Here is a 27,411-nt window from a genome sequence, read left to right on the forward strand (position 1 = left end):
TTAATTTTGTCCCTTTTAAGGATGTAAAAAGGCGGGCCCTGTATCGACTGCTGCTGCACACCGTCCACCTCTTCTCCCTCATCCACCGTCCGGACACGCCTTGGCGTGCCCATTTGCCACCGGGCGGTGGAGATCCCCAGTGGAGGGCTCTCTACGCGGGAGTCCTCCCTCTTTCTCTCGGGGATCTGGGGTGGAGGGTGCTGCACGCGGCAGTCCCCTGTAACCGCAGATTGCGGTGGTTCACTGACTCCCAGCCCAACTGCCTGTTCTGTGGCGCTGTGCAGTCCGTGGGCGTTTGCACTCCCTTTTTGATTTCCTCAAAAACCTTCTCCTCTGTTTCTGGCTGCACTTCAGTCCCACGCTCCTGATCTTCGGGCACCTGGTACGGAGGAGGGAGGGCAGGTCCGAGGACCTCCTCGTGGGTCTGCTCCTGGGCCTGGCCAAACTGGCCATCAACAGGTCCAGGCAGTGGGCCGTGGAGGGGGTCGTTAGGGCCGACTGCCTGCCCCTCTTCCGGGGTTACGTTTGAGCCCGGGTGTCCTTGGAGAAGGAGCATGCGGTGTCCACCAACACCCTGGAGTCGTTCAGGGAGAGGTGGGCGCCGCAGGGAGTGGAGTGTATTATTTCCCCGTCCAACTCTATTTTGATTTAGTCCTTGCCCTCCCCGTCACAGTTTTGATCACACAGCATTGCCCTTTGATGTGAAGGGCAGTGCTTGTCACTGGCCACTCGGGTGTTTTTCATATCTTCCTGGTGGTGGAAATTGAATAAAGATTCGTGCACTTTTTGTCTTTTCACTGTGTCTCACACCTGCGTACACACACCATGGGTGCTGGGGAAAAAATAAGCACTACCGCAGTTAGGCGGTAGTGTGGGGATAAGGAAGAAGAAAAAAAAGTTAAAAAAAATAAAGCAGCCCTTCTGAGCAGAGAGGAGGGTCGGCTCTGAATGAGCTCAGTAACTGGGAACTGATTACAGCAAATCTGACAAAGACCCTCTACTCCAACAGATGCCCGATGGGAACTGGGAGCTCATGGAGGAGATGGTCACTCTGTCAGGGAGGGGTCGGGGTTTCCATTATGTGTTTTGGACTGTTTTCTGCAGAAAACAAAACTGTACTGACGCTACCCCAGTGAAGACTTGAAAGCTCCCTGCCTTAACTGGGCAGGGAAGGTGGCTCAGTGTTTAGCACTGCTACCTCAGGTAACGGGTCTGTTCCTCCAAATGGCTGATCTTTCATTTCACCCCAAAATAGGCCCCCCCAAAAACATGAAACTCAGATTCACAAGGGAATGATTCGCAAGCCCAGAGATCCCAAGCTGAATTCGGGGTGGGGGGTGGGTAAGAGTCTGGTTGGAGGTGATCAGCCAAACCGTATCCCTGCGCCAACCCGAACGTATCTCTGGCCTTTGCCATCAGGCCCGAAGACACCAGCAGAAACTAGGTCATTCAGCCCATCAAGCCTGCTCCGTTATAGAACATAGAACAGTACAGCACAGAATAGGCCCTTCAGCCCACAATGTTGTGCCGACCACTGATCCTCATGTATGCACCCTCAAATTTCTGTGACCATATGTATGTCGAGGAGTCTCTTAAATGTCCCCAATGACCCTGCCCCCACAACTGCTGCTGGTAACGCATTCCATGCTCTCACAACTCTCTGTGTAAAGAACCCGCCTCTGACATCCCCTCTATACTTTCCTCCAACCAGCTTAAAACTATGACCCCTCGTGTTAGTCATTTCTGCCCTGGGAAATAGTCTCTGGCTATCAACTCGATCTATGCCTCTCATTACCTTGTATATCTCAATTAGGTCCCCTCTTCTCCTCCTTTTCTCCAATGAAAAAAGTCCAAGCTCAGTCAACCTCTCCTTATAAGATAAGCCCTCCAGTCCAGGCAGCATCCTGGTAAACCTCCTCTGAACCCTCTCCAAAGCATCCACATCTTTACTATAATAGGGCGACCAGAACTGGACACAGTATTCCAAGTGTGGTCTAACCAAAGTTTTATAGAGCTGCAAACAAGATCTCACGGCTCTTAAACTCAATCCCCTGTTAATGAAAGCCAAAACACCATATGCTTTCTTAACAACCCTGTCCACTTGGGTGGCCATTTTAAGGGATCTATGTACCTGCACACCAAGATCCCTCTGTTCCTCCACACTACCAAGATTCCTATCTTTAATCCTGTACTCAGCTTTCAAATTCAACCTTCCAAAATGCATCACCTCGCATTTATCCAGGTTGAACTCCATCTGCCACCTCTCAGCCTATCTCTGCATCCTGTCAATGTCCCGCTGCAGCCTACAACAGCCCTCTATACTGTCGACGACACCTCCAACCTTTGTGTCATCTGCAAACTTGCTGACCCATCCTTCAATCCCCTCATCCAAGTCACTACTAAAAATTACAAACAGTAGAGGCCCAAGGACAGAGCCCTGTGGAACACCACTCACCACAGACCTTGGCTGATAGGTTTCTCAAACCCATCCTCCCACCATCCCCTCCGATAAACGTTCCTCCTGGTGTCCTGGCTAGTATTTAACTCTCGCAGAGAGAAGGAAATTAAACCAACTAAGCTGCTGTGACTGTGCAAAACCTGGTTGCCAGATTTCCTGATTGCCCCCTCCCCCCCCCACTTCCAAAAGGGCAGCGTTGGCCAGGAAGTGTTGGATTTGGGCCATCCCATGGTCAAGGCGGTCACTATATAAATGCACACTCTTCCCACAAAGAGACAGCCACAAGTTGTTGTTTCGCATATCTTGTGTCATGTTCGTCTGGAATTACTGCGTTTTAATTATAATCTAATACAGACGTTGCGCCATATCGATTACAAATGTGTTTCCCTGCTCTCACTGCTGAGGGATGCTTCGAGTCAGTGACCTTTGACACGGTGGAGAGTGCAGACTGCAATGTCCTCTCAGAAAGACCTTCCTCACAACAGGAGTTGGAAAACAACGGGCTTTAATAATCTAACCACCCTTGGGAAATCATGCCAGAATTTGCAAAGATCCAAAGTTTGATGCCTAAAGTCCATTCTATCTGGAAGTGATGTGTTTGGTGAAACTATCTGAGTGGCGTGCTGATCCCCAGGGACTGTGCGATCTTCCTCCTCCACCGCGCGATTCCATTGAAGAGGCTCTTTAAAGATTACATCTGCAGGTTATAAAAAAGTGACTACAAAAAGCAATGCCAAACAGAAACAGAGATGACGTCAAAAGGAACAAAGTCTATCACCTTGTGGTTCAAAGTCTTCTGGGTTGAATTGACCTCCTGGTGTTGTGCGGGCTGATGGGCTGAAACTTTGTAAAACCTTGCCCCCCGTCGCATCAACATTGAGGATTTTCCAAAAGCTGGTTTTTAGAAGCTGCCGAAAGTGAGCTGAAAGTTCTCTCAATTCCTCAACAGGGAGCCTTTCCGGTCATTCATTCCCATCGATCGTCTTGGAACTGACTCTATTGTCCACTCCCTCCAGGTGGGTAATCTTTCATTTGGCCACCAACAACGGGCCCTTAGAAACACGAAGCTCAGATTCACAAAGGGGAGTGGGGATTGGTCCATAGGTCCCAGCCTGAATTCTCAGGAGCAAGAACCAAACACCATCCCACGCTCATCATCAAGTCCAAACCTCTAATGGAACCATCCCTTCTTTACTGTTGAGCGGGGGAAGGAGATACTCCTCACACAGGAAATAGAGGGGAAACTGAACGAGGTAGCCACGGATACCTCTCAGCTTCTCGTGGACTTTCTCAGGATCCTGGGTCAGGAGGCTGGGCGCAGACACAAACTCTCGCAGCTCCACCAGGCTTGGAGCAGAATTCGAGGGGAGACACTTAAAAACCTGAGGGGGGTGGGGTGGGGTGGGGTGGGGGGGAAGAAAGAAAACAGAAAATCTCATCAGCCGTTTGCCACATTGTTCTGGCCTTTTGGCGATACACCTTCACAAAAGACAGCAATAAGATTTTTATTCAGGAAGGAAATCCAAGGCTGTGGGAGATATCCAGGAAAGTGGATTGAGGATGATGAGATCAGCCTCAATCTCATTGGGATGACAAAGCAGATTCAAACGGCCAAGTGGCCAACTTCTGACCCGGTGTTTTGTCATCTCACGTTTGGAAATGGGGGGGAAAGAATCGAGATCCTAAAAACGGTCAGGATCACCCATTCGATCCCTCGTTCAACAAACACGGCTAAATGTTGGCTCCTATTGCGATAGATTGTGTGTCCTCTGATTCTCCTTCACTAGTTCCCTGACGAAGGGGCAGCACTCAATATACTTATACTCCCAAATCAACCTGGTGGGACTATAACCTGGTGTTGGATGAGTTTTGACGATTTCAACACCGTTTTGGAGTATAAGACTAGGGAAGTCTGAATGCAACAGTATAAGGTGATAGTGAGACCATGGCTGGAGTACAGTGAGCAGTTTTGTTCCCCTTACTCAAGGCCAGATAGAATTTGATTGGAGGCAGTTCTGAGAGAGTTCTCTGTGCAGTCCCCCAGTATGGAGAAACTGTCGAATGAGCAAAGATTAAACAGGTTGGGACTCTACCTACTGTGGTTCAGAAGAGTGAACTGAACTGACTTCGCTTTATTGTCACATGCACCTAAATGGGTAAAGTGAAGGGACACACACCGAGAACAACCCCCCACACGGAGAACCACACACACACACACACACACACATACATACCCACACGGAGAACCACACACACACACACACACCCCCACACGGAGAAACACACACACTCCACACTGAGACAGATGGACAGACAGACACCCCTGAGACACACATATCCCCATCCACCCACCCCAACACACACACACACACACACACACACACACACACACACCAAGACACCCCCCCCCACCAAGAACCACAAACACACACACACACCCCCACACAAACACACACACCCACCCTCACACCCCGAAAGACAGACAGACACACACACACACATTGAAGGTAGGTGTGGCTGCAATGTTCGACATTGGGGGGGGGGGGGCTACAGTGAGACCCACCTGGTCATAAATGGCTGCATTGGTGGTAGCTGTCGCATTCCAGATCTCCTGGAAACATCGGTCACTGACAGGATCTTCAACCTCAGCGATCTGGGCATCGCTCAGACCAAGGTGTACTCTGCAGGTGGAGCAAGCAGCATTGAGTCAGAAAACACCCAGAAGCTGAACACACCGACCACAGAGAGACCCCCCTCCACCCACTGCTGCCCTGCCCAGCCTGGCTTCCTGGCCTGTAATACCACAGGGTTTCGAATTATCGCCCTCATTTGGATACCTGGGCAACATAATGAAGTGTTAAATGATATCCGCAGGAGTAGCTTCTGTTACTCCTGGTTTTGGGAACGGTTTTCCGGTCTGTGAACACCCTCGAGTCCCTACTTTGGTAAAGTGAGGGGGTTCTCAATATGGAAGCAGCTAAAGACCCCAACTTGAGGGGCTCCTAACGCCCTCCCGTGGGGCAGTGGTAATGTCCCTACCCCTGCACCAGAAAACCCGAGTTTAAGTCCCACCCACTCCAGAGGGGGGTAATACCATCTCTAAACTGGTGGATTAGTAAAATAGGTTAAACTAAAAATAAATGTGAGGAGCTGCTGCAGAGATAACCCAGAGCTGAGAAAACTGACCTCCAACAACCAAACCATCTTCCTGTGTGCCCAGTATAAATACTTCCCTATTTCTCCCATTTTTTAAGCTTTGACAAAGGGTCAGGTAGACTTGAAATGTCAGCTCTTTTCTCTCCTTACAGATGCTGCGAGACCTGCTGAGATTTTCCAGCATTTTCTCTTTTGGTTTCAGATTCCAGCATCCGCAGTAATTTGCTTTTTTCCTGTGTGCCTGGTATGACCCCAACCAACCGAGATCTCTACCCACCCTCTCGTGACTCAGTCAGTCGTAGAGACGTACAGCACAGAAACAGACCCTTCATTCCAACTCGTCCATGCAGAGCAGGTACCCGAACCCAACCTCGTCCCATTTACCAGCTCCCGGCCCATATCCCTACAAACCCTTCCTATTCACATACCCATCCAGATGCCTTTTAAATGCTGTAATTGTACCAGCCTCCACCACATCCTCTGGCAGCTCATTCCACACACGCACCACCCTCTGTGTGAAAACGTTGCCCCTTAGGTCTCTTTTATATCATGCCCCCTCACCCTATACTCCCCCACTCTAGGGAAAGTACCTTGTCTATTTACCCTATCCATGCCCCTCATGGTTTTATAAACCTCTATGAGGTCACCCCTCAGCCTCTTCTTGCACCTTCCAGGATTTTGACCCAGGGAATATTAGGGATTGGTGAGTAACTCACCTCCTGACTCCCAAAGCCTGTCCACCATCTGTAAGGCACAGGTTAGGGGTTTGATAGAAGACTCCCCACCTGGTTCGATGGGTGCAGCTCCAACCACACTCAAGAAACTCAACCCCATCCAGGACAAAGCAACTGACTTCATTGGCGTGGCATCCAGAAACATTCACTCCCTCCACCATCGACGCTCAGCAGCAACAGGGTGCACTATCGACAAGACACACTTCTGACAGTCCCCCAGGCTCCTCAGACAACACCTTCCAAAGCCTTGACCACTTCCACCTCGAAGGACAAGGGCAGCAGATACATAGAGACACTACCCCCTGCAAGTTCCCCTCCAAACCACACACCATCCTGACTTGGAAATATATCGCTGTTTCTTCAGTATCGCTGGATCAAACTCTTGGAATTCCATCCGTAATGGCAGATGGACTGCAGCCGCTCAAGAACACAGCTCACTGCTACCCTCTCAAGGGCAACTATGGACAGGCAGTCGATGCTAGCCAATTGGATACCAACATCCCGTCAGGGAGTTACAGGGAAAGTAAAGATGGATCAACTCACTTACTTGAAACACTGGAGTCGAAGGTGACGGGCGAACCTTCCAGCTTGGTATTCTTCACCATCCATTACAGATGCCTCCATCTCGGTGTCTTCCACAAGAACAGCCATCTCGCTGTCCCGTTTCCCCAACAAACTTCGGTCGTTGATGTTTGCTGAACCTGGGTGTGGGACAGCAGGCCATCAGAGCTGATCTCCAACAGGCCCAAAGACCAGTTGGCTTGGTCAACCCACTGCCTTCGCAGCACTGTCCACAAACACGCAGCAACTCCCACTGCACTCCCTCTCTCCCACCCACACCCCCATGTGGGCCAATTCAGAACAATGGGCGGGACAATGTCTCTCTCTAAAAGGGAGATGAGGAGGCTGTTCTCCTGTTGAACCCAACATGGATCTTAAGATTGGCAAAATTCACAGCTGACCTTGGAGGACCCTGTGTGGGACAGCTCACAGCACAGGAACAGATCAGGGCATAGTTTTTACTGTAAGTCTACAATCAGAGGTAGAGTGGGTTCTTTCTTGATTATATAGTTTATCAAGATCTGTCTCTTGATTAACCTTTAAAATATAAGCTATAAGTACAAAGTTAGATTGTCAAAGGATATAGAAGGATATGGATCAGCTGTAGATATGTGCTGAGTAATGACAGATGAAGTTTAATCTGTGTAAGAGTGAGGTGATGCACTTTCAGAGATCAAATATGAAGAAAAAGTACACAGTTCATAGCAGGACCCTGAACAACATTGATGTCCAGAGGGATCTTGCAGTTCAAGTCAATAGCTCCTTGAAGTTGGTCACATAATTAGATTGGATGGTAAAGAAGGCATATGGCATAGAGTCATAGAGATGTACAGCATGGAAACAGACCCTTCGGTCCAACCCGTCCATGCTGACCAGACATCCCAACCCAATCTAGTCCCACCTGCCAGCACCCGGCCCATATCCCTCCAAACCCTTTCTATTCATATACCCAGCATGCTCGCTTTTATTAGTCAGGGCAATGAGTACAAGAGTCAGGATGTCACGCTGTAGCTTTGTAAGACTTTGGTTAGGCCACATTTGGACGATTGCATTCAATTCTGGCCATTACTCGCCAGGAAGAGAGTAGAGACCTTGGAGAGGGAACAGAAGAGGTTTCCCAGGATGCAGCCTGGATGAGAGGGTATGAGCTATAAGGAGAGGCTGGAAAAACTCAGGGTGTGTTATTGGCAGTGGCAAAGGCTGTGGGGGAGATTTGATAAAAATCTGTTAAATTATGATAGAGTTGACAGTCAGATCATTTTCCCCCAGAGTTGAAATGTTTAAGAAGAGAGGACACACTTTTAAGGGGAGAGGGGGCAAGTTCAAACCAGATGTGAGGGACAGGTTTTTTTAAAAACATACAGCAGTGGGAGTCTAGAATGCACTGCCAGGGGGTGATGGGGGAGGCAGATACGATAGGGGTGTTTAAGGGGTGCCTGTTAAGAATGTTTTGAGTGGTCTGGCTGAGTCCATAACAGCGGAGGGAGTCTGGAATGGTGATAGGGGAGGTAGATACGATAGGGGTGTTTACATGAGATTAGATTACCTACAGTGTGGAAACAGGCCCTTCGGCCCAACAAGTCCACACCGACCCTCCAAAGGGTAACCCACCCAGACCCATTCCCTTCCTTTTACCCCTTCCCCTAACACTACGGGCAATTTAGCAATGGCCAATTCACCAGACCTGCACATTTTTGGATTGGGGTTTTCAGATAAACACCTGAATATGAGAGGGATGGAGGGATATGGACCAAGGGCAGGCAGAAGGAATGAACCATGTTTGGCACAATATCGTGGACCACACAGCCCATTCCTGTGCTGTCCTGCTCTATTCCTGATGAAGGGCTTTTGCCCGAAATGTCGGTTTGCCTGCTCCTCGGATGCTGCCGGACCTGCTGTGCTTTTCCAGCACCACTCTGATCTCCAGCATCTACAGTGCCCACTATTGCCTGTGCTGCTCCATGTTCGAATCAGAGTCAACGTTTAGACCGATCGGCCCCTTGTTGCCTGTTGCGTGAATTGTTGTGGCCTGTTAGAATTTGGCCTCATGTTCTGGTCCTGAAGAGCACAGAATATGAAGGCTCAGCAATTCTGTTCCCTCCTAAACTGGTGTGTACAACCCTGTTTGGATCTACAGGCCAAGCAAACCCATAGGGAGCCCAGGCTTCTCTTTGCTGTTTGTTGCAGTGGTTTCTGCTGTTCGAGGGAGAAACACCGGCCTCTTACCGATGATGACTTGCCGATCGTCAGCAATCAGCATCTTACTGTGGATATAAATGAGCTCCGACACTGGGCTGTTGTTGAGTTTTCCGTGAGTCCTCAGTCCACTGAACGAGATGTAGTTCACCCACTCATCCCCCACTGGAAAGGAAGGAGGAGATCAGATCAGGTTCCGCTAACTTGGGAGATTCCAAAGGGCCCTTTGACACTGCTTTCCCACCTCCTGTGCACAGCAAGATCTCAAGAACAGGAAATGCTGTCATTCATTATTTCTGGTGATGTCGGTTGAGGATAAACTGATTCCAGGCTAATGGGACACAACACTTTTGGGTCTTTTTGTTCCAATCAGCTCCCTGGCACTTCAACAGGAAGGAATGGAGGGGTTGCTGGGTAATAGGTACTTGGTTTGCCCAGAGGTGCAGGAGGAGGCCATTCTGCCCTTCATGCCTGTTCTATCATTCAATTAAATCACAGAATCTGCAACTTAACGGGCCACCAATCTACTACGGGCTCCACTGGCCCCTTAATATCCTTACCCAGCAGAAATCTATCCATCTTGGCTTTGAAATCATCAATCAATGGTCACTCTCAGCTTATTTCTTGGACACCCAGATCTCCCTCCATCTCAGAGATCTGCAACCTCTCAACGTTTAGATAATATGCTTCATTTTTTTAAATTCTTCCAGCCAAAGTGAACAATTTCACAACTAATACTCTATTTGCCAGACCTTTACCCACATCCTGAACTGACCCGTGACTTTTTGTAACCTCCTGATGACCCTCTCCACCAATCGCCAGTGCATTTAGCAAGCAGCCCCTTTCATCCCTTCCTACCAAGTCATTGACATAACTTTGTAAACAGTTGGGGCCCCAGCACTGATCCCTGAGGCAAACCACTTGTTGTATCTGGCCAACCGGAAAGTGATTCAATCCTGCCTGATCTCGGTTTCCTGTTAGCTGGGGAATCCCATCGATGTCAGTATGTGACCCACCAGACACATGGAATAACCTTTGATGTGGCACCCCATCAAATTCCTTCAGGTCATTGAACTACAAGATTTCTCCTTTATCTAAATATCCGCCCTCAACTCCAAGCGATGAATCCAGCACGACTTCCTTTTTGCAGAATCATACTGCCTGCCTGATTACCTTGAACTTTCTGAAGTGCCTGACCAGAATGCCTTTCGTAATAGCTTCCAACAATTTCCCTGTGATGAATCTCAAGTCAACTGGTCTGAAATTTACTGCTTTCTGTCTCCATTCCTTTCCGAGTTAAATTCAACCATATGAGCAAGACTAACGAGAGGCTCCATTGTTCCAAGGTCATTAAGTAATCCTGTCCCATAGTGTGCTACCAATTCTGGTATAAACAATTCTCTGGTTGGCTCTCAAACCAACTGCTCCAAAAAACTATCCCAAAACCACTCCACAAATCCATCGTTAGGGATACACTTGTTGTTCGAGATGTGAGACTCCTTTGGGGAGAGTGTAAATAACAGCACAGAATAGATGGGCCGAATGGCTTGATGCTGTGCTCTCCACCTCTCTGTGGAAGACCCAACAAGAGAGAGTTTCCTACTTTAACCCTCCCAATGTTCTCCCCAAATGGGCCGCTTGTGGGAAACCTCCCATCACCAGGTGAGCAGCAAAATGTCTTCCCCAGTCAAATGGGCTTTTGGGTCTCATGGTAACATAAACCTCGACAGGTCTCTGTAGATGCAAGAGAAACGATTGCAAACTGACCAAACCCCCCCCAACAGCCTCCCTCTATTCTTCCCATCAGGGGCTGAGATACCATTCTTAGTCATATGTTAACGAAGTTGCAAAGAGAGGGGTGTGAAGGGCATTGTTTAACAAAGTACCCACAGCACAACAAAAGAGAGACTGTCAAGACACAGACCGTGAGAGTCGGCAGCAGTCATTTGGATAACTCCATTTTGTCAATAAATCTAAGTTTCAGCTTCGAGTTCCCTACTTCACTGAATGGCTTTAGATTGAGTGGATAGACGACCATCGACAGGATATCCTTCATCCTTCAGGTCAGTCACAACCACCGCAATTCTGCAGATGACAGTAACATCAGAAAACAGCAAGATACACGCAGCACTTGCAAACAGGAGACGAAAAATACTCACTCTGTCTTTTTAACCGTTCAACAATGGAGTATTCACCTCTGCACATGGACCTGGGGGAGAGAAATGTTGAGAGGGGAAAGTTTGTGAAGCTCAGAAAGGAGTAGGGAATAAACGGAGATGGCAGTTGTCAGTGGGAGGGGAGAGACACAGGCTTTTCTCAGCCTGAAGAGATTCTAAAGGCACTCGCTTAAGGTTCGGACCATTTTCTAATCCATGGGGACGTAGATTGTGGGGATATTCATGAGGATTTACACAATCACAGAACAGAACCACTGAGGTAAAATCAATGGAAAATTTCAAAATTAACAATAACAGATTTTCGTGGGACCAAGTCACTTCAGTTGATATAATACAAATAAATTAATTCACAGAATGATATCGCGCAGACAGAGGCCAGTCTTTCCACTCTGCTCCAGATTGATTTGAACAGCAGCCCACCCCACATTTCCCTCTGTCCCGGCCAATTCCATTCTCTCCAAGTATTTATCGGACTCCTTTTCTAAGACCATTATTGATCTGGGGAGATCGCACATTGAGTATTGTGCACAGTGTCGGTCCCTTATTTAAAGAAAGCTGGAAATGCATTGGAAACAGTGCAGGGAAGGTTTACTCGACAAATCTCTGGAATAGGTGGTTTGTCTGATGAGGATGAGAAGATACAGGAGCAGAAATGAGGCCATTCAGCCCATTGGATCTGCTGCACCAGTGAATCAGGGCTGAGAGGTTTCTCAATCCATTCTCCCTATATCCCTTGATCCCATACATTCCTGAGAATCACGCAATCTCAGTCGTCAATATGCCTGGCCACGCTAAGTAGAGCAGGGAGGTTCCAAGCAAAGTGGGTTAGCCGTGGGGAAAAAGTAGGGACAGGGTTAGGTGTGGACGTGATGGGCTGAATGGCCTGCTCCCACACTGTAGGGATTCTCGAGGAAGGGTTGGACCAGCCTTGGCTTGTATCCTCTGGAATTTGGAAGAGCCTGAGGTGAATTGTTGAGAACGTGTTGGGTCCTGACAAGGCAGGTGTGGGGAGGACGCTGCTTCATACAGAACAATCCGGAACCAGGGAGCGTCCATTTCAGACGAAGATGAGAATTGGTTTCTGAGGGCTGGGCGTCTGTTGACTCTCTTCTGGAAAAGGCAATGGAAGCCGTCCTTGATCATTTTTAAGGTGGAGCTGGAGAGAATCTTGTCACACTGAGGGGGTTGAAAGGTTATCCGGGATGGCAGGGAAGGTGGATTCCAGGTTACAGTCGGAGCAGTGATGACCTTATTTAATACTGGAGCTAGCTCGAGGGGCTGAATGGCCTCCTCCTGCTTGTTATTTATTTTGCATCACCTGTATCCACGGCTCACAGACACTCTCTAACGGACAGTTATGGATCCAAACTGCTCGCTACCTTGATAAAAATGATTTGCACAGAGCAAACACAGAGAATGGCAGAACAGGTTTGAGGGGCTGAATGGCCTCATTCTGTTCCTATCTTCTATTTGGATAGATTTCAGGATGTGCAATAGATTACATGAGATGAGATTACCTACAGTGTGGAAACAGGCCCTTCAGCCCAACAAGTCCACACTGACCCTCCGAAGAGCAACCCACCCAGACACATTCCCCTACATTTACCCCTTTCCCTAACACTATGGGCAATTTAGCATGGCCAATTCACCTCACCTGTACATTTTTGGACTGTGGGAGGAGACTGGAGCACCCGGAGGAAACCCACGCAGACACGGGGAGAATGTGCAAACTCCACACAGTCAGTCACCTGAGGCGGGAATTGAATCTGGGTCTGTGACACTGTGAGGCAGCAGTGCTAACCACTGTACCTCCGTGTCGCCCAAATAAAACAGCTACAGCTAAATTGTTCATGGTGTGCAGGTGAGGAATGGGAAATGCAAGCTTCTACGGGGATGGGGGATGGGGTGGGTCAGGGTAGGATGCTGTTCGGAGGGTCGGTGTGGACTGAATTCTAGGGCCCAGCATATCCATCACCAACCACTTTGTTATTCCAATAACTTGGCCCGTAGCTTTATATGCCTTGAGAGCAAGTCCACATCGGAATATTTCTGAAAGGCGATGAGGGTTTCAGCCTCTACTTCCCGCACAGACATTGAGTTCCACATTCCCACCATCCTCTGGGTGAAGAACCTTTCCTCAGATCTCACAAACCACAGAAGGTTGGTCTGCAGGTACAAAGAGTAATTCAGAAGGCAAATGGAACTTTGTCCTTCATTGCTGAGGGGGTTGAGTCGAAAAGCAGGGAGGTTATGTTACAGCTGTCCAAGGTGCTGGTGAGGCCACACCTGGAGTACTGTGTGCAGTTGGGGTCTCCTTACCTGAGAAAGGATGTACTGGCACTGGAGGGGGGTGCAGAGGAGGTTCACGGGGTCGGTTCCAGAGTGGAGGGGGTTGGCTTATGAGGAGAGACCGATAGACTGGGATTATATTGATTGGGATTCAGTAGAATGAGGGGGATCTTACAGAAACACATAAAATTATGATGGGAATATGTAAGATAGAAGTAGAGAGGATGTTTCCACTGGTGGGTGAGACGAGGACAAAAGGGCAGAGCCTCAAGGTTAGAGGGAGCAGGTTTCAGACTGAATTGAGAAGGAGCTTCTTCACCCAGAGGGTTGGGAATCTGTGGAACTCCCTGCCCAGGGAAGTGGTTGACACGACTTCAGTAAACGCTTTTAAAGCTAAAGGTCAATATGTTTTGAAAAACAGAGGTATTTCGGGATACAGTGAGAGTGTGGGTCAGTGGAGCTGAGGGCACACAAAGACGTGCCGTGATTAAATGATGGAACAGGCTCTCAGGGGCAGACACCCTACACCAGCTCCTCGTCCTTATGTTCTCCACCAAACCGCCTGCCCTTCACCATATGTTTAGGCCCCTGGTCACTGATCTCCCCCTTCCCCAATCAGGGGGATACGTTTCTTCCTGTCTCTGCCCCTCAGTTTGTTCCATCCCCATCACGTCCCTTCTCAATCTCCACCGCCCAAAGGGAAACAGCTCCAGTCTATCCAATCTCCCTTCATAACTGAGACTCTCCAGCAAAGGCAACATCCTGATCCACCTTCTCGGAACCTTCCCCAGTGCCTTTACATCCCTCCCACGATGTGGATTGCAGAACGGCACACAGCTCTGGTCTAACTAACTGTATACGCAGCTCCATCAGAATCTCCTTCCTGCACTCAACTAATAAATGTCTCGGGACCCTGCCTTGACCCATCGGTGGTCCCTGACCAATGGATACACTAACTGCCTACAGTTCGTCAACACAGAAGTGAGGAGGATTATCGTTCCCCCTCCGATTCTAGATCGGCCCCTGCCTGATTCCGCATTGATACTGTTCCAATTCCGGATGGATACCATCCCAATTTGGATCAAAGCCACTCTGATTCCGGATTAAAACTACTCCGATTCTGGGTTGTTACCACTCTGATCCTGGTCGGTGTGGGTTACCTGAAGGTGAAGTGCAGGATAGTCTGAATGGAATTCCCACCTCCAGTAGACACATCTCCCTGGAAGCCGGGTAACAGCGGAATGACAATGTACACACGGTATGTCCTCTTTGCACTGCAGACATTGGAGGAGGAGAGGAATGAGAGTCAATTCAATCAGACTCCAAAATCACAAGATGAGCTCAGGGTGGTGGGCCCTCCTTGTTTGACCAATCCCATTCACACTGGGGGAGCTGTACCCACTGGAAATGATCTCTGTCTATTTTGTGTTTCACTGATGTGGACAGAGCTGGCTGGTCAAGGATTTACTGCCCGTCCCTAGTTGCCCCTTGAGAAGGTGGTGGTGAGCTGCTTCTCGAACTGCTGCAGTCCATGTGCTGTGGGTAGACCCACAGCGTTCCCACAGGGAGGGAGGGAGACTCAGTGACACTTCAGGAGCAGCAATATTCCCAAGTCAGGATGGGGAGTGGCTTCTCAGGGATAAGGCAGTGACCCCATGTACCTGCTGCCCATGTCCTTCTGGATGGTCATGACCCTGGGTTTGGAGGGTGCTGTCGAAGGAGCTGTGATGAATCTCTGCAGTGGGGGGTGGAGTCTGAGGTGGGGGGTGCGAGTCTGAGGTGGGGGGTGCGAGTCTGAGGTGGGGGGTGCGAGTCTGAGGTGGGGGGTGCGAGTCTGAGGTGGGGGGGGCGAGTCTGAGGTGGGGGGGGCGAGTCTGAGGTGGGGGGGGCGAGTCTGAGGTGGGGGGGGCGAGTCTGAGGTGGGGGGGGCGAGTCTGAGGTGGGGGGGGCGAGTCTGAGGTGGGGGGGCGAGTCTGAGGTGGGGGGGGCGAGTCTGAGGTGGGGCGAGTCTGAGGTGGGGCGAGTCTGAGGTGGGGGGAGTCTGAGGTGGGGGGAGTCTGAGGTGGGGGGAGTCTGAGGTGGGGGGAGTCTGAGATGGGGGGAGTCTGAGATGGGGGGAGTCTGAGATGGGGGGAGTCTGAGATGGGGGGAGTCTGAGATGGGGGGAGTCTGAGATGGGGGGGAGTCTGAGATGGGGGGGAGTCTGAGGTGGGGGGGGGCAGGGGGGAGTCTGAGGTGGGGGGTGAGAGTCTGAGGTGGGGGGGGGGGGGAGTCTGAGGTGGGGGGGGGAGTCTGAGGTGGGGGGGAGTTTGAGGTGGGGGGGGCGAGTCTGAGGTGGGGGGGAGTCTGCGGTGGGGGGCGCCTGCGGTGGGGGGGCGTCTGAGGTGGTGGTGGGGGGGGGGGGGGGGGGGGGAGTCTGAGGTGGAGAGAGTTTGATGTCGGGAGAGTCTGAGGTGGGGGGAGAGTCTGAGGTGGGTGGGGGGGGGGGGGGGGGGGGGGGGAGTGGATGTCTGTGGATGTGGTGTCAATCCAGCAGGGGCTGTTTTGTCCTGGATAGTGTCAAGGTTCCTGAGTGTTGTTGGAGCTGTCCCCGTCCAGGCCAATGGGGAATATTCCCTCACATTCCTTACACTGTAAGTGTAAGGGAGTCAGGAAGGGAGTTACTCACCACAGTGTCCCTCGTCCCTAACCTGCACCTGTAGCCACTGCTGGGGGTAAATGTTTCCTTGTATCAATCCAGGCAAAAAGCAGCAAACTCCAAGAATGGGAAGCTTGATGCTCAACATTCCTGAGAGAGGATGAAGGGGGATCTTCCCTGATGCTCCTGTCAATGTGACTTGTTAAGGCCGCGTTTAGCCAAAGTGCGATATTTCAGAAGCACTTTGGGCAGACAGAGAGAGGGAGGGAACCTGGCAACTTTGTAGCTTAATGTACGGCTGCTAAGGGGGGAGTGAGAGGAGCTGGGGGGGTGCTCAAGAAATTGGATTTGGAGGAGCACAGAGATCTGAGGTTCCTGGGGGATGGAGGAGGTTACAGAGATAGGGAGGAGGAGTAGGGGATGGAGGGGGTTACAGAGAGTGAGGGGGTCTAGGGGGCTGGAAAAGGTCCCAGAGATAGGGTGGGGGTGTAGGGAGCTGGAGGAGGTTACAGAGATAGGGAGGGGGTGTCGGGGGCTGGAGGAGGTTACAGAGATAGGGAGAGGGTGTAGGGGATGGAGGGGTTTATAGAGATAGGGAGGGGGTGTGGAGGCTGAAGGTGGTTACAGAGATAGGGAGGGGTGTAGGGGCTGGAGGGGGTTACAGAGATAGGGAGGGGTGTAGGGGCTGGAGGGGGTTACAGAGATAGGGAGGGGTGTAGGGGCTGGAGGGGGTTACAGGGATAGGGAGGGTATGTAGGGATTACAGAGGTAGGGAGGGGTGTAGGGGCTGGAGAGGGTTACAGAGGTAGAGGGGGTGTAGGGGCTGGAGGAGGTGACAGAGGTACAGGGGATGTAGGGGCTGGAGGGGGTTAAAGAAATAGGGAGGGGGTGTAGTGGTTGGAGGAGGTTACAGAGATAGGGAGGGGGTGTAGGGGCTGGAGGAGGTTACAGAGATAGGGAGGGGGTGTAGGGGCAGGAGGGGGTTACAGAGATAGGGAGGGGGTGTAGGGGCAGGAGGGGGTTACAGAGATAGGGAGGGGGTGTAGGGGCTGGAGGAGGTTACAGAGATAGGGAGGGGGTGTAGGGGCTGGAGGAGGTTACAGAGATAGGGAGGGGGTGTAGGGGCTGGAGGGGGTTACAGAGATATGAAGGGACATAGGGGCTAGAGGGGGGTGCAGAGGGCTGAAGTGGGTTACAGAGATAGGGAGGGGGTGAAAGGGCTGGAAGAGGTTACAGAGAAAGGGACAGAGTGTACGGGCTGGAGGGGGTTACAGAGATAGGGAGGGGGTGTAGGGGCTGGAAGGGGTTACAGAGATAGGGAGGGGTGTAAGGCCTGGAGGGGGTTACAGAGATAGGGAGGGGGTGTAGGGGCTGGAGGGGGTTACAGTGATAGGGAGGGGGTGTAGGGGCTGGAGGGGGTTACAGAGATAGGGAGGGGGTGTAGGGGCTGGAGGGGGTTACAGAGATAGGGAGGGGTGTAGGGGCCGGAGGAGGTTACAGAGATAGGGAGGGGGTGGAGGGGCTGGAGGAGGTAATTGATAGGGGTTTGGGGTGAGGCGAGAAGGTAGTGACAATATGAAACCCGACCCGTAGAAAGTTGCAGCTTCCCCACTCAGTGAGCTCTCATTCTGAATCACTGACCTGAGACACAGAGTGAGCCAACAGCCTGGGTTCAATTCCCACACCAGCTCAGGTTACCACAAAGGACTCTCCTTCTCCACCTCTCCCCTCGCCCGAGGCATGGTGACCCTCATGGTCAAACCCCCTCCAGTCGTCTCTCTCAAACAGGAGAGCAATCCCAGAGCCCTCTGGGACTGTCGCAGCTTTCCCTATGACTTTATTCCTGAGGGAAACCGTGCTGGATGTTGGGAATCGCACACGGGAGCGGGACTGGGAATTTTCAGAGGGTACCTCACCTGTGGGCTTTGAGGATTCGCTCCACGATAACATCTCCAATCTGGTTGTAGACACTGCGGTCATCAGCACAGGTGATGAAAAACTGATTCTAGAAACAAAACAAGAGAGCAGGGGGTCAAACACATTAAAACAGAGTCACACCAAGCAGTTTGTGGGATGTGGTACACGAACAGTGGGAGATCAAAGAACCCCTACAGTGTGGAAACAGGCCATTCAGCCCAACAAGTCCACACTGACCCATTCCCCTACCCTATTGCGCTACATTTTCCCCTGACTAATACACCTGACACTACACATCCCTGAACACTATGGGGCAATTTAGCATTGGCGATTCACATCTTTGACCCGCACATCTTTGGACTGTGGGAGGAAACCGGAGCACCCGGAGGAAACCCACACAGACACGGGGGAGAATGTGCAAACTCCATACAGAATCGAACCCAGGTCCCTCACGCTGCGAGGCAATAGTGCTAATCACTGAGCCACTGGGCCACCCATGGATCGTTGTAATCCATGTGCTGTAGACAAACCCCCTTGTCCTTTTCGGCAGCAAGTTCCTGAAATTTGACCCTCACTGAGGGAGCAGCGATGTATTTCCAAGACAGGATGGTGCATCTTGTCTGCAATTGTAACACGGTCTCCTTTGCTCTGTTCAGTTACCATGTGCACTCAGTACGCACTGGACACAAAACAGAACTTTTCACCGTCCCTAGCTGCATGCGACAATAATAAATCCAAATCAAACGAGCAGCTTGCAAGGGAACTAGAAGGTGGCATCTCTCTACTGCCCCTGTCCTTCTAGATGGTGGAGGTTCTGGGTTTGGAAGGTGCTGTCTCAGAAACCTGGGTGAATTTCTGCAGTGCATCTGGTAGATTATGGTACACACTGCTGTTACTGAGCATCAGTGGTGCAGGGAGCAGATGCCAAGTGGGCTACTTGGTCCTGGAGTGGTGTCAAGCTGCTTGAGAGTTGTTGGAGCTGCCCCCACCCAGGCATGTGGGGGGGGATTCCATCAGACTCCTGACTTGGGCCTTGTAGAGGTGAGTTACTCGCTGCTGAATGGTGCGGATGGTGGAATGACAGTCAACTGTCGGGCTGAATGATCTGTTTCTGTCTTGTCAAAACTGTTTTTTTAAGAAGACCCAGCACGCGTTGCCACTTCCCTTGAATCGAGGGGGATCACTCATCGTTTCAGAGACAGGTCAAAGGTCACTGCTGAGCGTTCTGTCAAGAGTCTACGGAACAATCACCAGTTGAAGATGTGAATAAGGTCAACGAGCAGTTAGTTTTACCTCAATGTATATGAAATACTGACTGTCACGAATCACATCTAAGTACGCGTTGTAGATGGAGTTTTCACTGGAGCCTGCAGACCAGCATTCCACTGACCGGAGAACCTGAAAAAGGAAGTGCTCATGACAAAAGTTTCAATATTTAATACTGTTTTCTGTGAGGTGTCCAACATTCACAATCTAAAAATAATTGTGAATCCTTCGATACACAGCACAGGGAGGAGCTGTGTACGAACCTCATACCAACAGGGAAGGTAGACACAGCCAGCAATCCCCATCCCATATGGAGTGTATTGACGGAGGGAGGCCCTTTGCCCCTTCAAACCCTTGGACTGCGCAATTCTGATCATGCCAGACTTTGTTCTCTTTAATCCCAATATCCAGACACGGTCTGTCAGCCGACTCCAAGTTTCCAACTGAGCCACAGTCAGGAATTGGGGTGGAATGCAGGTGGATCAGGGAGAGAGATCCAGATTTCCGCTTCCCCTTTTGTGGGCGTTCCTGACACCAGCCCGGAAAGAGCTAGCTCAGGCTTTAACTCTGGGTCCCCTTGCTCCGGAAATTTCCATTCCCACCAGAGGAAGCAGCTCCTCCCTCTCTCTACGTTCAATCGAGGGCTCATTTGATGGACATGAAAGATCGTTGGACTGTTACTCACTCTCCTTGTACCAATACATGCCCTTCAATCGGTTTCACAAAAACAGAGTGTTTGGTCAACAAAAAAAAGAGAAACAGAAATTGTTGGAGAAATTCCGCTCGCCCGTCAGCACATCTGGAGAGAAAACACAGAATCATACTTCTTCAGAACTGCATTTGGTTAGTGCTGGACGCGGGATTTCACTCGACTGAAAACTACCTTCCACATTGCTACCTTAACAGAAAAACAGGAGCGGCCATTCAGCCCCTTTAGCCTGTTCCGACATTCAACAAAACCATGGCTGGTCTGTGCCCGAACTCCATCGCCTCGCCTTTAGGCCTGTTGTTCTTGTTACATGGAGGCCTGAAGGAGCCATTGAGCACCTTGAGCCATTGGCTGTGGTGAACAAGGATGGACAAGTGAGAGTTTCTCCATTTTGCCTTTCTCCTTCCCAGTGACGTCCTCCAGTCTTGAACACTGTCCTTCCATCTTCTAATTAGAATCACGGCGTCTCGGAGCCTATTTGACCCATCGTGTGCATACCAGCTTCTGAAAGAGTTCCTCATCCCCATCTCCACAGCCCTCTGACTTCATCACTTTCAAATATGCACACAACTCTCTTTCAAAACCTCTGATGGAGTCTGACTCCACCACACTCCCAGGCCATGCATTCCAAATCCTAACAGCTCTCAAAGTAAAGTTTCCTCATCCCACCCCTAGCTCTCTTGCTGAAAAGCTTCAACTCTGGACACACCAATCAGAGGAAACAGAATATTCTTTACCCTGTCAAAATTGCTCTTAATTTTGAATACCTCAATAAAGGTAACCTCCTAATCTACTCTGCTTCAAAAAGAATAAGTCATGACGTAGAGGCGCGGGTATTGGACAAGGTCAAAAGTCACATGACACCAGGCTACGGTCCAATTGGTTTGTTTGAAATCACAAGCTTTCGGAGCGCTGCCCCTTTGTCAGGTGAAGTGGAGGGAAGCGCACAGGCACAGAATTTATCAGTGGAGGGATCATTGCTAGATAATTCCCAGTAATGAAAGTGTGTCAAAACCGCGTACAAATGGTGTGAGCAGAGTGACACCTGGCTGAACAACAAATCTCTGCTGGTGATCAGAAGTGTCCAATGGTGTGAGTGCAGCGTCAACAGCTGACTAGCAAGCGAAGGGTTGGTGTACGATCTGATTAACTGAGGCAGAGTTTCCTTTTGCGAAAAATGTCGGCTCTAACTCGATTTCAAGGTCTCGGCATCTGCTGTCGAGCTGGTGTAGGAGATGATTGAGGAGTATGCGAGAGATGTGCGCAGGGCAGTCTCTCAGCACTGTGTGTTGTGGATCAAATTGAGTGGGTTCAGGACCGGTGGCCCTTGCAGAATCTGCTCTGCTTTCTTGCGTAATTATCTCCCTCTGCCGCTATTAATCAGATTTGAGGTCATCCCCTCCACGTGCGATTCAGCTGTCGGCCCTTTCCCCACACGGTGTTGTGCGACTTCAGACTTTAGAGAAAAGGAGGACGTGCAGATGCTGGAGATCAGAGCTTAAAAATGCGTTGCTGGAAAAGCGCAGCAGGGTCAGGCAGCATCCGAGGAGCAGGAGGATCGACGTTTCGGGCATCAGCCCTTCTTTGATGCGGCCTGACCTGCTGCGCTTTTCCAGCAACACATTTTTAAGCTCTGACTTCTGACTTTGTCCAAGAAGGATAAGCCCGATCTCTCAAACCTTTTCTTGTATCGAAAATCCTTCATCCCTGGTACTATTCCAATAAATCTCTTTTGAACTCTCCAGGGTATGAACATCTTTCCTCAGATAAAGGTAGCCAGAACTGAACACAATACTCCAAACGTAGCCTGACCAATGATTTGTACAGATGGAGCATCAGCTCCTAGCTTTTGTACTCTATGCCTCTATATATGAATCCAGGGCCTTATAATGACTGTTTCAACTTGCCCGGCCACCTTCACAGAACCATGCACGTGAACCCCGAGATCCCTGTACTCCCCTCAGAGTTGTCCCATTGAACCTGTAACGTCTCTCAGTGTTTCCTCAGCCAAACTGCATTACCTCACATTTCTCCGCATTGAAACCCACCGTTTGACCAACTTGTCAATGCCCCCTTTGAAGTCAATTAGCATCATTCCGCCCGCCCCCCCCCCCCCAATTCAGTATTCTCCCCGGCTCAGTATCATCTGCGCGTTAGGGATTTTGCGCTCGACACCCATCTCCCCCACATCACTGATATAAATCAGACAAAGCAAGGGTCCCCACACCAATCCCTGGGGAACATCACTTTCAACTCATCTCCAGTCTGAGAAATGCCCATCTACACCTACCCTCCCTTTTGCCAACTTCTCATCCATGCTGCCAAGGACCCATCAATCCCAAACATTTCTAATTTGTAAACCAACCTGTCACGTGGAACTGCATCAGTGCTTTCTGAAAGTCCAAATATATAACATCCACAGCGTTACCCTCAGTGGTTAGCACTATTGCCTCACAGCGCCAGGGACCTGGGTTCGATTCCAGCCTCAGGGTGACCGTCTGTGTGGAGTTTGCACATTCTCCCCGTGTCTGTGCGGGATTCCTCCGGGTGCTCCAGTTTCCTCCCACAATCCAAAGATGTGCAGGTTAGGGTGAATTGGCCATGGGAAATTGCCCATAGTGTCCAGGGTCATGCGGGCTAGGTGGATTAGCCGTGGGAAATGCAGAGTTATTGGGATTGGTTTGGGGGGGGTGGGCCTGGGTGGGATGCTGTTCGGCGGGCCGTTGAGGACTGGATGGGCCGAACGGCCTGCTTCCACACAGCAGGGATTCTCTGAATGATCCACTCCATGGGTCACCTCATCAAATACTCAATTAAATTTGTCAGACGTGACTTGCCCTTGACAAAGTCATGTTGACAGTCTCATATTAACTTATTTTTCTCTCAGTGCATATTTAGCTTAGCCTGTATTATGGCCTCCATCAATTTGCCCACTATTGATGTTGAGCTGACAGGTCGATAGTTTCCTGGGTTATCCTTCATCCCTTTCTTAAACAACAGTGTCACTTTTACAATCCTCCATGTAGCCGGGACTAACCCTGTAATCAGACAGATCTGGAAAATATCTGTCAACTGCTCTGCAATTTGTTCCCTTAACTCTCTCAGTAATCTCAGATACACCCGCTTGATCCAGGCGACTTCTCTACTTGGAATGCTGCTAGTGTTTTCAGCACCTCCTCTTCATCTGTCACTGTACTCTTCAGTTGGTCAACAGCCATGTTTTCAACTAGCCCATTCTAATTTGAGAAAATCAGAGAAGCAAAACATTCCTTCAGTACCTCGGTCAATTCCTTTCATTCAGTGAGCATCTTAGCCTGCTTGTACCTTATAGGCCCCACTCTATCCTTCTCTAATCTTTTATTATTAATACGCTTGACAAACATTTGATTCTTTATTTTAGCGCATACTTTCCTCATGCTCACCCTCATCCTTCCATATTCCTTCCTGTCTCCTGCATTTGAGATATTTTTCCTGATTTCTATTGTGATTATGATTCCGGAATGCGTCATATTTCGTCTCTTTCTTCCTTACTGTCGAATCAAAGAGAGCACGGAATCTACACAAACCCTCCGACCAGCACCCTATCCAGACCCAGCCCCCTACTGTATCCCCTTAACCCCACGTTTACCATGGCTAGTCCACTTAACCCGCACATCCCTCGACACTAACAGGATAATTGAGCATGGTCAATCCACCCACCGTGCACACTTTGAATTAGAGTCCAAGAGTCCTCCAGCACGGAGACAGGCCCTTGGGCCCAAACTGGTCCATGCCGACCAAAATGTCTGTCCACACTAACCCCATTTCCCTGCACTGGGCCCATACCCCTCTAATCCTTCCCTCTCCATGTATTTGTCCAAATGCCTTTTAAATGTTGTTAATGTACCCGCCCCAACCACTTCCCCTGGCAGCTCATTCCATCTGTGTACCACCCTCTGGGTAAAAATGTTGCCCCCTCAGGCTCCCTTTTACTCTTTCCCCGCTCACCTTAACCTGATGCCCTCTAGTCCTCGATTCCCCAACCCTGGGGAAAAGACTGAGTGTGTTCGCCCTATCTCTGCCTCTCATGATCTTATCCACCTCGATAACATCCCCTCCTCAGTCTCCTACGCTCTAAAGAAAAAAAAGTCCTCACTTGTCCACCCTCTCCCTGGAACTCAGTCCCTTCAGACCTGGCAACATCCTTGTAAACCTCCTCTGCACACTGTCCAGTTTAATAACATCCTTCCTATAGCAAGGTGACCAAACCTGAACACGGTACTCCAAGTGCGGCCTCACCAACGTCCTGTATACCTGCAACATAACTTCCCAACATCTATACTCAATGCCCTGACTGATGAAGGCCAGTGTGCCTAAAGCCTCCTTCCCTGCCCTGTCTACCTGGGACTCCACTTTCAGACAACCCTGTACCTGCCCCTTAAGGCCCTCCCATTCACCATGAAACTCCTACCTCGATTTGACTTTCCAAAATGCAAGACCTCACATTTATCTATATTAGACTCCATTTGCCATTTCTTGGCCCACTTCCCCAGTTGATCAAGGTCCTGCAGTAATTTCTGATCACCTTCCTGTGGGAATTGTGGGAGGGAACCGGAATACCTGACGGAAATGAGCAGAACACACACACAAACAGCCCCCCCCAAGAACATGGTCCCTGGTGCAGTGAGGCAGCAGTGCCAACCACTGAGACACCTTGTTGTCTCAAGCTGTTGACTGTAGTCAAATTTCAAATCATCACAGCAATTAATCGTACAGGAAGAAAAGATGCTAATTGGCTGTCAAGTCAACTCTGATTGGTGCTGGCATTATCATGGAGAAATCAACATCTCCCACACCCTCCTGGACAGTGTCAAAAAGAGCACAAAGTTCATCTTATGGACGACTGGCCCTTATCTGCAGGGGCCCACCCTCTGCACGCACAAGAAATACACCCAAGGCCTTGTGCTATTTTGAATTATATGGGAGCCAATCATGCCCCTTTGCTTTCTCCGTGGCGGTGCCTCAGCCAATCAGAATCAATCTGCCGCACCCTCTTCCTTCCTGTGGGAAGAACGTACTTTGGAATTTGGCACTCTTGCATTGTGTCCTGATGAGCGAGCGATGAGAAGCTTCAGGAACAATGGGTTGCCCCTCAGTTAACACAGACAGATGGGAGCAGGGGATATGCTCCAAGGACACTTCCTGTTTGAGCTACTCACCTGAACGTCAGCTGGGACACAGCCCGGGATGAGGAACGGAAGATTGTCGGCTGTGGTGTGAGATTTCGGCAGCAGGTAAGGGAAGCAGGAAGGTTTGTACTTTGGCTTCACGGTCTGAAAAATGAAAACAATGTCTGGGTTGCAACATTTCCCACAATTCCTTCCGACGTATTGTCCACTGCATCAACCGAGGCAGGCTGAGCCTGTGCCAGATTGACAGGGAATGGGAATTTCCTGCAGCTGGTCCATTATCTGGGATTGTCACCACGATCCGTGAGAAAGGGGCTCATCAAGCTTCTCACAAATGGATAAAGGATTCCCGTTCCTCAGTGTTCCGGGATTGTTCTCCTTTCTCCGTGGAAAACACAGTCATTAAGCACTGCAGCCTGGAAGAGGCCCTTCCACCCATTGCGTTCATGCTAATCAACATGTGCCTATCTACCCAATCCCATTTCCCAACATTTGGCCTGTAACCTTGTGCGCTATGATGTTTCAATTGCTCATCTGAATGCTTTGGATGCCTCAGAGATTTCCACTTACCCACTACCATCCTGATAAAATAAATTCTCCTTAAATTCTCTCAAAACCTCTTGCCTTTCGCCTTAAATCAGCATTCCCAGGTAACTGCCCCCTCTGTGAAAAGTCTAATTCTATCTGTGCCTGTTATAATTTTATACACCTCTATCAGTTGCCCTCTCAGTCCCCTCTGCTCGGAGGAAGTTAACTGAGCTCACCCAGTTTCTCTTCCATCACTGAAATGTTCCATCCCAGGCAACAAGGTAAAAACAATGATTGCAGATTCTGGATTCGTGGTGCTGGAAGAGCACAGCAGGTCAGGCAGCATCCAAGGAGCTTCGAAATCGACGTTTCAGGCAAAAGCCCTTCCCAGGCAACATCCTGGTGAACCTTCTCTGCACCGTCTCCAATACAGTCACATCCTTCCTGTTATACGGCGACCAGAACTGCACACAGTGCTCCATCTGTACTCTAATTAAAGTTAGATACAGCTCCCTACTCTTGTATTCAATGCCCCACTAATAAAGGCAAGTATCCCAGATACCTTCTTAATCAGCTTAATCGACCTGTCCCACTGTTTTCACGAAACTACGGTCATGTCCATCAATGCTTCTCTGTACTTTCTGGGGTTTTACTGTGGAATGTGTGCTCTCTTACCTCATTAGTCCTCCCAATTTGAATCTACTCTATTTGCAGGATTAAACTCCAGCTGCCATTGTAGTGTCCGTCTGTAGCCTAAATCTGTACGTCTCACACTACACACCACACCACCAACTTGTGTGTCATCTCTCCACACACATTTGTATCCAAATCATTAACGTACAGACAGTCATTGAGATGTACAGCATGGAAACAGACTCTTCAATCCAATTCGTCCATGCCGACCACATATCATAAATTTATCTCGTCCAATTTGTCAGCACTTGGCCCACATTCCCTCCAAACCCTTCCTAATCAGATATCCACCCAGATGCCTTTTAAATGTTGTCATCGTACCAGCCCTCCACCACATCCTCTGGCAGCTCATTCCATACACATACCACCCTCTGTATGAAAAAGTTGCCCCTCAGGTCCCTTTTATATCTTTCCCCTCTCACCCTAAACCTATGCCCTATCGTCTGGACTCCCCCATCCAGGGAAAAGACTTTGTCTGTTTACCCTATCAATGTTCCTCATAATTTTATAAACCTCTATAAAGGTCACCCTTCAGCCTCCAATGCTCCAGGGAAAACAGCCCCAGCCTGTTCAGCCTCTCCCTATAGCTCAGATCTGCCAACATCCTTGTAAATCTTTTCTGAACCCTTTCAAGTTTCACAACATCTTTCCAATAGGAAGGAGACCAGAATTGCACGCAATATTCCACAAGTGGACTAACCAACATTCAGGTGTGATAGAGAACAATATAAAAGAGAGAGGGGAATTGCATCACGATAAGGGAGAATATTACAGCTGTACTGAGGGAGGACATCTTGGAGGGCTCAGCCAGCAAGGCCTTATGGGTAGAGCTCAGGAACAGGAAGGATGCAATCACTTCGATGGGATTGTACAACAGGATGGGGTGGCACGGTGGCTCAGTGGTTAGCACTGCTGCCTCAC

At 49.9% G+C, this 27,411-nt stretch overlaps 1 protein-coding gene across 1 annotated transcript in view; it reads right to left on the reverse strand.

Annotated features, from left to right (window-relative positions):
• Nucleotides 1–2,946: 2,946 nt before the first annotated feature.
• The window catches only part of LOC140492577 (phospholipase D2-like), a 72,953-nt gene continuing 48,488 nt past the window's right edge, over nucleotides 2,947–27,411 (reverse strand). Inside the window, exons 17-25 of the mRNA XM_072591556.1 lie at nucleotides 25,300–25,413; nucleotides 19,420–19,524; nucleotides 18,126–18,214; nucleotides 14,732–14,845; nucleotides 11,265–11,314; nucleotides 9,136–9,270; nucleotides 6,896–7,049; nucleotides 5,022–5,139; nucleotides 2,947–3,840 (exon numbers count right to left, since the gene is read on the reverse strand). Coding sequence (XP_072447657.1) covers nucleotides 3,616–3,840; nucleotides 5,022–5,139; nucleotides 6,896–7,049; nucleotides 9,136–9,270; nucleotides 11,265–11,314; nucleotides 14,732–14,845; nucleotides 18,126–18,214; nucleotides 19,420–19,524; nucleotides 25,300–25,413 — 1,104 coding nt within the window. The 3' untranslated portion in view covers nucleotides 2,947–3,615. The remainder of the gene's footprint in view (nucleotides 3,841–5,021; nucleotides 5,140–6,895; nucleotides 7,050–9,135; nucleotides 9,271–11,264; nucleotides 11,315–14,731; nucleotides 14,846–18,125; nucleotides 18,215–19,419; nucleotides 19,525–25,299; nucleotides 25,414–27,411) is intronic.

This window comes from Chiloscyllium punctatum, chromosome 21 (assembly GCF_047496795.1).
Source record: "Chiloscyllium punctatum isolate Juve2018m chromosome 21, sChiPun1.3, whole genome shotgun sequence".
NCBI classification, from domain to species: Eukaryota; Metazoa; Chordata; class Chondrichthyes; order Orectolobiformes; family Hemiscylliidae; genus Chiloscyllium; species Chiloscyllium punctatum.